This window comes from Liolophura sinensis, chromosome 1 (assembly GCF_032854445.1).
Source record: "Liolophura sinensis isolate JHLJ2023 chromosome 1, CUHK_Ljap_v2, whole genome shotgun sequence".
In the NCBI taxonomy this organism is placed as follows: domain Eukaryota; kingdom Metazoa; phylum Mollusca; class Polyplacophora; order Chitonida; family Chitonidae; genus Liolophura; species Liolophura sinensis.
Genome location: NC_088295.1, coordinates 65,075,154 through 65,089,093, shown reverse-complemented (window position 1 = coordinate 65,089,093; position 13,940 = coordinate 65,075,154). Strand labels below are relative to the sequence as shown.

Genomic DNA, 13,940 nt, shown 5'->3' with positions numbered 1-13,940 from the left:
GTACTACAGTTTAAAACCTCCAAAGCAATCTACAGACCACCCATAGTGCGTCACAACATCACTAGTCTGGATACGAACTGAACAAGGTTCCCTTCAGATCTTCGATGTGATCACTGAAGTGATACGGATTTGCGTTTTGCGGTTCATGCCTGAATGGACACTCACAACTGTGTTACTTCTGGGGCCCTGTATGCTTTCTATTATTCCTCAGTGCTAATAAATCAGTCATGGAATCATTTTAAATAGCAGTCTGCACTGTGCCTGTACTCTGACTAGTAAATCAACATCATTGAATCTGTGTTAAGTAGTACATTCTTGTGCATACACTTTCATTACTGTCAGAAAAACAGGTCTTAAAAGTAATACTTGTTTTTCCCTTGGATGTACTACAAATAATTTAGAAAGTGCATACTCTTCCACATTTATACTGTAATAACATCTATCGACTCTTTCATGTGTTTGAAGACTTGGCACTGTATTGAGATAAGGGGAGATAATTCATATTTACATAATTCTGGCAATCTCTCGTCTTTATTTTGCATTTCTGACCTACCTACACTTTGTCATTTTATCCCTGCAACAGAGTTGAAGGATCACCGCACCGGTTGTTATGATTTTATGGTCGCAATTTTGTATTTACATGTACGTCCTTCCTATGACCTAAACTCATTAAAGGTACCCAAACTAGAGGCATATTTCATGTGATCTTACAATGGTTTGAGCTTGGTCAGTTTTCTCCACTCATACACCCACGTGACCACTGTCATGTTCATGTGTAAATGTATGGAATACTTTTGCCCGAGAAAATGATGAACAGGAAGAAAAAGAAATTAATTCGTCTTTGACTCGTCTGATATGTTACTGGGGTTAAAATCATGCGGAGAAAAAATACCAGGTGACCAATTTTAAGATGATTTTAATCTGTAAATTAAGTATGTCAGATTTCATTGATTACAGGAGTCAGTCATATATTTTTCTGTTTTAAGACCCATCTGTGAGCAGTGATCTTAGAATGCAAACAAGAGCATGTAAGAATCGTGGTATCAGTGAAATAGCCCTTGATTTTAGGCCTTGCGAAAAACATCAGAAATCTTAGAATTTCATGAGTGGCAAACTGGACATGGATTTGAGGGCTAGTGGACTAATGGTCATGAAACTGAAGGCTTTTCTCACTCGTGACTCTAAAATTGTTCTGGTAATATCATACCAAATATCTGCCAACTACCCAATACCCAGTGTGACAGTTTATTTAACTGGCATCATTTGATGAATCCTTCAAATCACTGAAGTCATCTATTAAGAGGAAAAAAATCTTCTGCACCAAACTTTAGAAATACAAGCAAAGCGAATTCTATTTTCAAGCACCATTAAAAAATTTAATCAATATATAAGAAATGGAAATGCAAAGAGGATAAGTTTCATTTTAATGACATCCAGTATTTACAACAATAATTACATGTACAACATCAACTTCAAAAGCACTTATTCAATGAAACATGTCATAATTTGTATGTTTTCACCAGTGCATGCACTAGAAGAATTTCAGTTTTCTGCCAGTTAGACATATGCAGCTTTGTATAGGGTTGAACACCATTTCCATACAATTCCTACAACCCTTCACCTCCCATTAGCGCGGGAAATTTTTACGCCATCTTGAGACCATGTAAGAAGATGTCAACCGTTACACATTTTATGTGACTTTAGATGTCTTCTTGGGACAATGATTCAATAAAAACATACAATCTGACATGTATACAGTATGTATAAAGTCTGTGTATGAATATACAAGGCTTCATTTGGGCTGAATTAAAAGCTATACCTTACAAAAACACTAATTTGATGAGAGGAAGTAAGAAAACGTGCAGTGAAGTATCAAGAGTTTCACTGGGTTTTGTTTTTGTTGTCAATTGCCTGTAACCTCTCTAGTAATGGAGGGTGAGAGTAGTGCCAAGTTGAAAACAGCCAATCACAAACTGGGAAACCAAGATTGTCTTTGTTTAACTTTATGAGAGCTGACTTCAGTTTTTCCGCCCTTCCCAGACTCTTGCTGAAAGCGTCCGCTTGGAACTCAAAATGTCGACTAAGAGCAGTCATGCAGAATGAAAGAACCTGAAAATGCAGAGGAAAAATGCAATACATTAATTAAAGTTTCAGGTTTTATCACAATCTAAGGTTCATAATGTTCAAATGGGGGTTGTTCCATCACAAATTAGGGTTCCCTGTTTCATCATGAATTTGGGTTTATTTCATAACCATATTTGGTCTGTTACATTGCTTCACATTTAAGGCTGTACCAAGTACAACTGCTACAAAGATGAATGAAAAGATATTAATCATATCACCCTTATTCCTCGACTTTTTCGCATATGAAAGAGCAACTTTCAGTGCAGTTTATGCACATTTTTAATTTGATTTTGGAGACAAAGTTACATTGGTTAGATTGGCCAATTTCAGGGCTTCACAAAAAGTACACAGAATAATGCATTCAGAATTTGCTTAAATAAACACCTTGAAAACATGGAAAACATTGAAAAATTACAGTACCAAAAGTTTTTCCACCCACACTGGAAAAAAAATTTGATTTATGTATAATATTTGCCTGTGCTGCAGTCACAATAACGCACATCTGCTTAATTTTTTTTTTTTTTTTTTTGAACACCTGACTAAGCTTGTTTAAAATTTTTGAACATCAGTTTTATTCAATTTAAGTTTCTGCCAGATTCACATGGTGCGAATAGTCATATCGACTTTGAAAAGTGGGAAGAAAATAGGCCGAGTTCAGTTGACGCAACAGCTTTTGAACTGTCTTTGGATGCAACAAGGACATTTCCAACTCAAGACCTAGGCGTGACCACTCACCTCATTGTACGGGGAAAAGATGAACTGGAATATGATGAGCAGGCCGATGAGAACTGGCTGTGACTGAAAGCCAAATGCTGAGTACAGGGCCTGTTGTTTGAAGAGCATGGCAAAGACCGCAAAGCAAAGGAATGTGTTTACCTGAAACAAAAATAACAGGCAGGGAAGTGTTTATATGAACAACAATTTATATAAAACAAAGCTAACAGGCTGGGAAGTGTTCATATGAACAACAATTTATATAAAACAAAGCAAACAGGCTGAGAAGGGTTTATATGAACAACAATTTATATAAAACAAAGCTAACAGGCTGGGAAGTGTTCATATGAACAACAATTTATATAAAACAAAGCAAACAGGCTGAGAAGGGTTTATATGAACAACAATTTATATAAAACACAGCTAACAGGCTGGGAAGTGTTCATATGAACAACAATTTATATAAAACAAAGCAAACAGGCTGAGAAGGGTTTATATGAACAACAATTTATATAAAACAAAGCAAACAGGCTGAGAAGGGTTTATATGAACAACAATTTATATAAAACAAAGCAAACAGGCTGAGAAGGGTTTATATGAACAACAATTTATATAAAACAAAGCTAACAGGCTGGGAAGTGTTCATATGAACAACAATTTATATAAAACAAAGCAAACAGGCTGAGAAGGGTTTATATGAACAACAATTTATATAAAACAAAGCTAACAGGCTGGGAAATGTTCAAGTGAACGGCACAGTGCAGAAAAGGGACAGATTCTAGAAATAGGCTGACTATTCATGTAAGTCACATCAACTGAAAAAGCCAATATCACACAATTGAAATCAAAGAGCAACTTTTCTTTCATAATGCCAAACCTCGAGTCCGTGTGTCACCAGTGCACATATAATTCTAAAACTGCTCTGTATGACTAAAGTGTGCTTTATTTTACAATGCAAGACTAATTATTAATTACAACAGACGGATAATCAACTCAATTCAAACCTAACATGAAATCAAAACAAAATAAAAACTTGTTCCCCCATTGTACCTATATGTAAGTTAGAAAGGAGATCTACCATCCAATATAAATCCAATATTTCCAGGCAACGCTGATAAGACATCACTTATTTTATCAAATCAATCTCCCAGTGAAGTGCTTACCTGACCAATAGCCATGTTTTTCAGATTATGGCTGAGCTTCCAGTGGCCAAGTTCATGAGCAAGAACAGCCAGAATCTCAGCGTTGTTACAACCTTGTTTACGTTTCTTCTCTCCGTCCTGTTCACGTTTCTTCTCTCCGTCCTGTTCACGTTTCTTCTCTCCGTCCTGTTCACGTTCTTCCTTCTCCCCATCCTCATTGGCAGTTCCAGAATCTCCAATTCCACCGCTATCCTCATTTTCTGTCGTGCTTGTCTTTTCCTCTTCCTGTAACAGATATACATGTAAGCATGTAAGCATTCAGATGAACCCAATATACACCCTAACAAATATATTCCTATTTATATATTGGACATCGGAAAATTAGTAAACTGGTTACCATGGCAACTATGATACATCATAACTTCAGGTCTGTATCTATGTGCCCACCAAAAATTAAAACTGCACAAGCAAAGCACTTGGAGTTGTCCAGGCATAAATTAATACCTGTTTATATATTAGAAATGTGGAAAATGGCAACCTAGTTACCATGGTAATCATATGGACAAATGTGAGGCACAGAACATCCTATTTTACACATCTAAGTATGCACCAAACATTAAAACTGCAGACATGAAACAACTGGAGTTGTTGCCCAGACATGGACATGACAGACAAAATCCTGATACCATGTTTCTTCCCATTTATAGTCAGACAACGAATATAAGGAAAAAAGAAAAAAAAATCACTGCTGTTATGCTGATCTCTGGTAAACATCATATAAAACTATGTAAGAGCGCACTGCCAACCACTTCAAGTTAACACCAAGTCCCTGAGAAACAGAAATTACCTGCCCGAAAATGGTACTGAAAGTCAAACTTGTGCTTCAAACTGTAATGGCCTTCAAATTTACATTTTTTGAGATACAGACGACTGTTTTGGGATGTTTGATATAACAATTTCACAGACTGCATTAATAGATGAATCTCAAAGCTTTCCACTGCTTTACCTAGCAACAGGTATTAACGGGGTTACCATAACCTCATATTTCAAATCCTGGCATGATTCAAGATAAACTTTTTCACCTCTCGCTTATCTTCACATTCCTCATTGGCCGTATCTTCGGAGGATTTGTTTTTCTCCTCTTTTCCATCCTCCTTGTTCACAGGGGAGTAATCCTCTAACAATGTGTCGAACAACACAATCCTTTTGTTTTTGAAGAACCCGTAGAAGTAAGCATTGCTGTGGGACGACCTCTTTGAACCTAGAAGTATGATGCACAAGTTGGGAGATAGTTGAAATTTTGTGGAGGAAAGATGTGTATATAATCCTGCAAATCCTCGTACTATCTTGTGTGACTTAAACTTCAACAAACAGCCCTGCTATGTAACTGATGAAAAGTTTTCCATACTTTAACAAAGTACACACTGACCTCTTGGGTACATGGTTACTGTAACTGATGGAAAAGATTCCAGGAGACAAATGTACAAGATCAGGATGTTTACGATATCCAAAAGTAATGACGTGAAGAGAGGAATAATTTCGGCAAATGCTACAGTATGAACTTCAGAAGTTGTCAGCGGCATGCCATTAGCACACATATGGAAAATGCTGGGTCACCAAACCATAAGCTTGTCCATAAATAACCTAACCTCAAAAATAAATAATTTAAGAATAATCAAAAATTTATAGCTGTATGCTCCATTGACAATATAATCACCAATTTGTGGCGACCAAACAAACAAAAGCTGAAATCAAAAATATAACTTTATTTAGTCAAGGGACAGTGTTTTTTTCAGCTAAAGTCATAGTGCCACTCAACCAGCAAGCAGACAAGTCTTAGGCCTAAATTAATGGTCTTTAGACCACACCAATTAAACATTTTTTCACTGGCAGAATGAATATTTTGAACATAATGTATAAGGAGAGAATAAAAATAAAACTGAAAAAATCATCTAATTTTTGGGAGATGTGGACTATCCCAGCAAATGTCCACACTAGAAAACATATTTACGTGATCGGAGAGCATTGAAAAATACAAAAATCATCAAAAACATTAACATCAGGCAAAATGAAAAGATGGATTTTCAATTTCATTTTTGTTCCATTTTAAATTTTGTAATGTCTGCTCACTCATAAAACACAAAATAAAATTGGTATCAGTTCACTGGCTTCTTACCAAAACAACAAAACACAAAATGTTACAACTAGATAGTCATGAATGTACAACATATATATCTGACAGAAGGAAATACACAGAAGGAGTACTTACCTTCTACAACATAGAGCTTTTTGAGTGGAAAATCAATGCTGGCAGCCATTTTTTCTATCTCTGTGCGGAGTTCGCCATCAGGCAGAGGTGTAAACCGGTCAAACAAAGGAGCAATATAATCGGCATAGATGGTGACAATAAGCTGAAAGGAACAATATAATCGACATAGATGGTGACAATAAGCTGAAAGGAACAATATAATCGACATAGATGGTGACAATAAGCTGAAAGGAACAATATAATCGGCATAGATGGTGACAATAAGCTGAAAGGAGCAATATAATCGGCATAGATGGTGACAATAAGCTGAAAGGAACAATATAATCGACATAGATGGTGACAATAAGCTGAAAGGAGCAATATAATCGGCATAGATGGTGACAATAAGCTAAAAGTAAAGAATATATCGTAATTAAGGTGAGCGCTTGATTCCTGTAAAACTGTGAACACTGAAATTCATACAAGCAAAACATGAATTTACTCAAAACATTCAGGCAAATAAATATATTTACAGTACATCGCACTGCTAAAATATGTATTATTTTCACATCAAACCCTAACGTAGTCACAATCCAAGAACTGTTTGTAGTAATTCCCTCCAGGGCATTTGTTTTATTTATTGCTTGATACTGCTTAATTCCATAATCAAAAAATGTTCACTTTCAGGATGGTGGTTTGTGTTGCTGGGCTGTGTTTCTGGGCTGTGTTGCTGTCAATCACTATTCAACTTCCATCATAATTAGTAGTTTATTACAAGTAAAATGATTGCCAATAAAAAGGCACGATCATAACAGCATTTTACATGCTTTGGCAAATTTTCCTAATTAAATTTATTTATTTATTTGATTGCTGTTTAACGCTGTACTCAAGAATATTTCACTTATACGACGGCGACCAGCATTATGGTAGGTGAAAACCGGGCAGAGCCCGGGGGAAACACACGACCATCCGCAGGTTGTTGGCAGACCTTCCCACGTACGGCCGGAGAGGATCCTAATTAAAGCTACAGTCCAGAGTTTGAATCAATTTTCGGGGATGATAATGTTTTCGGTAGGATGAATCCACACAATCAAATTTCGGGCATGGAATGGATTACATGCATACGTAGGCCTGCATATATTGTGTGCATGAAGCACTGATCAGTAACGCATCACATCCAGATAAAGACAAATAATTAGCAAGGCGTGTGATCATGGAATTCATAATTCAGCATTACATTTACTGCATTTATTTCTTTCTGTTTTTTCCAATGTGAAATGCACCATATGGCTTTTATCTCTTAAATATCATAAGGTAGCCAGTTTACGATACCAGCTCAAAGTATGCTCGCCCACCAAAAATCAAGTTACCGCTGTCAAATTTCACATGCTGAGCATTTTTTTGTACATGTCCCCGTTTTCATACAGGTCACACAGCAGTTTCAGTAATCAGCAGTTCAGCTCATTCGTTGCCTGATGCTAATGTCTCGAGTGCAATTATCATGTAAGTCAACACTGTTGATGATGATTGGTCGAAAGTCAAAATCCATCTCGATTTTCTTTCCCAAACCGACAAAATGAGTCTGCGAGCTATCTGTTTGAATTCATTAAAGGGCAGCCGCAGGAAATCAGTCTGTTCTGCTTTAGCACTTTATTTCCCACATCATTCGTACAATATTTGGTTCAGACTCCGGACCCATTTACGGGCATGGCGTGAACATAGCTAAAGAGGGCTGCATGTATGCTGGTAAAAGGTAAATGGTTTCCTGCAAACTTTTTGCACTTCCTGTTTTGACAAGAAAACTTACCAAAGACACAACAAAAGTGAACACCCAGGTGTATATGAAGAAGTAATCACCCCCAATTTTGATGATGTAGATCAGTCCCGCGGTCAGGGGCAGGGCAAAGGCTTGCATCACAAAATATTTCTTAACCAGATCTTTGAAGAAGAATGGAAGAGTCTGAAAAAATGAAAACGACACTACAGTACACATCCCTGTGGGTTCAGTCTGAGAGTTTCTAGCTACCCGTCTTTAACTCATTTTCATAATTTTCTTGTCTGCTGCTGGGGACTTCCCGTCCAAAAAATGGGTGGAGGGGTCGCTGGCTAAGTCCTGATAGTCCCACACATGGTTAACATTAATTTAGATGAGGCAAGGATACTGAACCTCAGGTTTGTTTATTCTAACAGAGTTAACCAACAAACATGACACTGAAGATTGGCATTTATAGATGGCTGACTACTTGGCAAGATACATGTAGTCAATGGAAGAACTTGCCATTAGGATCGGACATTTGTATTTTTTATGCTCCGGAGGCTTATCGTCATTAAGGTTTTGAAAGACTTTACCATGCTCTCCAGGTTATTTTCGGTTTCCAAAAAATCATTTTGTATGTAAGTAAACATGAGATGATCAGATTCACTGTCTTTACCTGCTTGTTGAATCCATGCTTCTCCTCAACAACAAACGTGCTATAGAGGCTCCACGGGAGACTGCTGATGGTGGTGTAGATAGAAGCCAGGAATAGGAAGGACACAGACTGCAAAATCTAAAAAATAAACATGGAAAAAAAAGACACCACATTACCAAATAACACCACCTGACCATTTTACATGAAGCTTATTGCAGTTGATATTTGCATATATGCTTACTCCCCAGCTTAGTGCACTGCATTTATAGGAAGTAAGTTAAACAGTCAAATGGTAGAGAAAAACTCAGTACTGTGAAGACAAAAAATACTCAACAGTACAGCTGGTTATAACTCTTAACAGGTTGTTACACATGACAAACTACAGTACAGGATGTGAGACCTTGAATAATTTTCATCCTGTATCATTATACATGTAATTTTCAGTAAATGTTGAATGATTTTTTTACTACAAGTCACTAACTCAAGCTGATGGAAGACAGGCTTTGACAGATGATAACTTAAAGCCAACAGAATGATTTGCACACACATTATCCATCTTGTATTATTTTTGCCAATTTTCAGTAAATGTAGAACTTAGGTCTAACAGCAGATATATGCACATCTAATCCGGCTACTGAAACCTAAAATTTCACCCGTGACTAAGTTGTTCATTTTTCTTGGTGTTCTGTTGATTTTACAAAAGTGCTTTGAGAGGTGTTTGGAAGATATCAGGATATACTACTGGGAAAATGTAAATTTTAGCACCAGAGGTAATATTTCATGACATTTATTTGCCTCCAAAAATGCTTTATCTTGTTCAAATTCTTAGGTCATTTACGGTACGTTCGTATATTTAATTGTGGTTTAACGACTAGTGAAAATTGTCCAATACCAGAGAATATACATTGAAGGTATTTGGGTACGCTGCACCTAGTTGATTTATTCATTTATTTGATTGGTGTTCTACACAATACTCCAAAACATTTCATGCATATGACCCTATCCTGCATCATGGCGGGAGGAAACCAGGGTAGGGGAAACCTACAACCATCCACAAGTTACACCTCGTTGAGAATCAAATTGACTGGACAATGAACTGAAACAAGGGAGAAAATTATGACATTCCCATGGTAAGATACAGCTGAACATCTTACTTACAGATGTTGAAACTCTAGACTTCTGAATTAATATTTAAAACATTTACCTCATATTCTGGTCCATATTTAAAATACCCAGTGAGTTTCCCGGCCAAGTTCCAAAGATATGGTAATCCACCAAGTAACAGGATAGCCTGATATAAATGTAGAAAACAATGAAGACAATAATCATAAAGCAACAAATAATACTAGATCCTATATGACAAGGCTCTTGGAATATACTGCATAATCAATCAAAATACAAACGGTGTCATGCGGGATAGTTAACACGAAACCCATACTCAACATTAAAAGTGTTTACATTTCAGTTTTAAAGTTGGAGGCGACCACCATCATTCTGTTCATATCGTGATAGCGTAAACAGGGAAGTTCATACATCATCGTGTTTATAGTTGGGAGGCAACCAACATCATTCTGTTCATATCGTGATAGCGTAGACAGGGAAGTTCCTACATCATCATGTTTATAGTTGGGAGGCAACCAACATCATCTTGGTCCTATCGTGATAGCGTAAACAGGGAAGTTCCTATATCATCATGTTTATAGTTGGGAGGCAACCAACATCATTCTGTTCATATCGTGATAGCGTAAACAGGGAAGTTCCTACATCATCCTGTTAATAGTTGGGAGGCAACCAACATCATTCTGTTCATATCGTGATAGCGTAAACAGGGAAGTTCCTACATCATCATGTTTATAGTTGGGAGGCAACCAACATCATTCTGTTCATATCGTGATAGCGTAAACAGGGAAGTTCCTATATCATCATGTTTATAGTTGGGAGGCAACCAACATCATTCTGTTCGTATCATGATAGCGTAAACAGGGAAGTTCCTACATCATCATGTTTATAGTTGGGAGGCAACCAACATCATTCTGTTCATATCGTGATAGCGTAGACAGGGAAGTTCCTACATCATCATGTTTATAGTTGGCAGGCAACCAACATCATTCTGTTCGTATTGTGATAGCGTAAACAGGGAAGTTCCTATATCATCATGTTTATAGATGGGAGGCAACCAACATCATTCTATTCGTATCGTGATAGCGTAGACAGGGAAGTTCCTACATCATCATGTTTATAGTTGGGAGGCAACCAACATCATTCTGTTCGTATTGTGATAGCGTAAACAGGGAAGTTCCTACATCATCATGTTTATAGTTGGCAGGCAACCAACATCATTCTGTTCGTATCGTGATAGCGTAAACAGGGAAGTTCCTACATCATCATGTTTATAGTTGGTAGGCAACCAACATCATCCTGGTCCTATCGTGATAGCGTAAACAGGGAAGTTCCTACATCATTATGTTTATAGTTGGGAGGCAACCAACAGGGAAGTTCCTACATCATCATGTTTATAGTTGGCAGGCAACCAACATCATTCTGTTCGTATTGTGATAGCGTAAACAGGGAAGTTCCTATATCATCATGTTTATAGTTGGGAGGCAACCAACATCATCCTGGTCCTATCGTGATAGCGTAAACAGGGAAGTTCCTACATCATTATGTTTATAGTTGGGAGGCAACCAACAGGGAAGTTCCTACATCATCATGTTTATAGTTGGCAGGCAACCAACATCATTCTGTTCGTATTGTGATAGCGTAAACAGGGAAGTTCCTATATCATCATGTTTATAGTTGGGAGGCAACCAACATCATTCTGTTCGTATTGTGATAGCGTAAACAGGGAAGTTCCTATATCATCATGTTTATAGTTGGGAGGCAACCAACATCATTCTGTTCGTATTGTGATAGCGTAAACAGGGAAGTTCCTACATCATCATGTTTATAGTTGGGAGGCAACCAACATCATTCTGTTCGTATCATGATAGCGTAAACAGGGAAGTTCCTATATCATCATGTTTATAGTTGAGAGGCGACCAACATCATTCTGTTCGTATCATGATAGCATAAACAGGGAAGTTCCTACATCATCATGTTAATAGTTGGGAGGCAACCAACATCATTCTGTTCATGTCGTGATAGCGTATACAGGTAAGTCCCTGTATCATCATGTTTATAATTGGCAGGCAACCAACATCATTTTGGTCCTATCGTGATAGCCTAAACAAGGACGTTCCTTTATCATCATGTTTACAGTTTGTGTTTGAAACATTTACATGTAATGCTTATCAAATATTTAATACCAGGTCAGATCAGAAGTTTCTGAAACACCATAGCTAAGTTTCGCTCAGAGGTTGAAACACAACAGCTTTTTAGCTTCTAGCACCAAGGATTCACTCACCGTAGTTTCCACCTGGGAATACAAATCTGACCAACATTTGAACTGGTTTTTGTCCAGGTTGTACAGTCTAGCCTTGTCAAAGGTGTCTTGATCCAACACGTCTGTTAGAACGGATGGTACTTTGGTCACTGACTTGTACAGCTTTCTCTGCAGAGGAGAAAGAATACATACATGTAACTACATGTATTATTCCATGACCTTGCAGACTGCTGGAATTTCCAAGCTCAGTAACAGGGCTTGAAATTAACCCTGGTCAGCTTAATCTGACATGTCTGCATTTGTGTTATATTATGTTATGCTGACATCTGTAGTAGTATACAAACATCAGATTGCTCAATATTTCAGTCTACAATTGGTAGGCCAAGGGGTCTAAGGGTTTAACACCGACCGTGCACATTCAAGGGATTTGACAAGGTACGAAACAAGGTTCAGCTGTATCAGATTACACAACAAACACCATGATTAAGATGCTAAAGTCTATTCTTCTAAAAAAATGAAGAAATGAAGTAAATATGACATGCTTCATGAAGCCTTTTGCTGCCATTCTCTTTCACTCCTTCTGCAAAGATCATGCATTTTAGACCAATCAACAGCAAGTTTAGGCCATTGCAATCGACCTAGACACTTCACAGCTGCATATGTATTTCACTGTCTCATTTTGTGTGACGTAGAAATGCAAAAGTTTCCTGTGTCAGACAATAATACCAATGTATTATGACATCATGCTGCTAAGCTCAGATTGTAAGGTCATGAAACAAATGTTTCTTTTTTCCACGTCATGGCGTCTGGGTGTAAAATTCACACCATTACAATGTATGAGTTTTGTAATGTCATACTGTCTTTAATGTGATATCATGATGACCTTGGAAAGGAACATTTGATGTCAATAACATGTGTGAAGGTCATGCTGCCCGGCATTTGACAGGTTCCCATTCAGGCATGGAAGGCGCTGTGTCCATACTTTAAAATGGTTATAAAATTCATTTTTGCTTCGTTCAATTCAAACATTTAACTCTCAGCTTTACGTCTTAAGCTGTACGTCTTAAAACATTCTAGTTTTAGTAGCTCTCAAAACTCTAGTATCCAGTATCCACCCTTGGTGTTTTTCATACTACATGAACGTTCGATCCTGCTACTGTATGCTTCTCAGCCCAGGTGATCCGAAATCAAAGTCTGGACGACCATGAACAATGTTTAACACTGACTGTGAGATTTGTGCTCCTACATTATGAGCTTTATGTTTCTATCTGAGGTCTAAGTTTGCACTTTCCATTTGAGACCATCTGGATGTTTGTACTTTGTGTGCTAGTCTACATGTTGCCTATCTAGTCTCATGAACTAGATGCTATATACTAATGATACATTGTATCATTAGCATACAATGTCTAATTCTTTAGGGTATTGCTTATTATGCTTCTACACAACCTGGGAGGAGAATGTTCTTCCCAGACACAATGAACAGCCACATGCTTGCATGTACAGTCTAATGTTTGTTTGTGTTAGTCACTGAGTCACTCTCTGAGGCCTGCGTTTGTGCAGACCTCGTACCCCGTTTCCACACACATACACAAAAAAACAACAACAAAAATCCTATGTCTGGGCCATTGTAACTTCTGTGGCAACACACATGTTTCTATGGTATCTGCTACCCACCAGCTTTGTCAGAGTCACAATGTCAGGGCATGAATAATGCGATGGATAACAAACACCTACTGATTCAATGGAGGACAATATTCAAACTAGAAATGTTTCAGCGCATAATCTACCTGTCGGAAAGACAAATATTCTTCCCACAAATAAACAATCCACATAAAAATAAGAACAGCTTTGAAGATATCGACATCTGTCAGTTCCATAGTTCACCCTTTGCAATTTGAACAACGTGTTGTAACTTTCGC

At 37.5% G+C, this 13,940-nt stretch overlaps 1 protein-coding gene across 1 annotated transcript; it reads right to left on the bottom strand.

Moving 5' to 3' along the window:
* Nucleotides 1-815: 815 nt before the first annotated feature.
* LOC135481929 (CAAX prenyl protease 1 homolog) lies at nucleotides 816-13,931 on the bottom strand. The gene is made up of 10 exons (XM_064761707.1): nucleotides 13,809-13,931; nucleotides 12,043-12,189; nucleotides 9,844-9,930; nucleotides 8,661-8,777; nucleotides 8,036-8,188; nucleotides 6,250-6,391; nucleotides 5,063-5,241; nucleotides 4,002-4,265; nucleotides 2,860-3,000; nucleotides 816-2,109 (listed from the first exon to the last, which is right to left on the bottom strand). Exons 1-10 carry the CDS (start codon nucleotides 13,896-13,898, stop codon nucleotides 1,882-1,884), a joined length of 1,548 nt encoding a protein of 515 aa, XP_064617777.1. The 5' UTR covers nucleotides 13,899-13,931; the 3' UTR covers nucleotides 816-1,881.
* Between the last annotated feature and the right edge of the window lie 9 nt (nucleotides 13,932-13,940).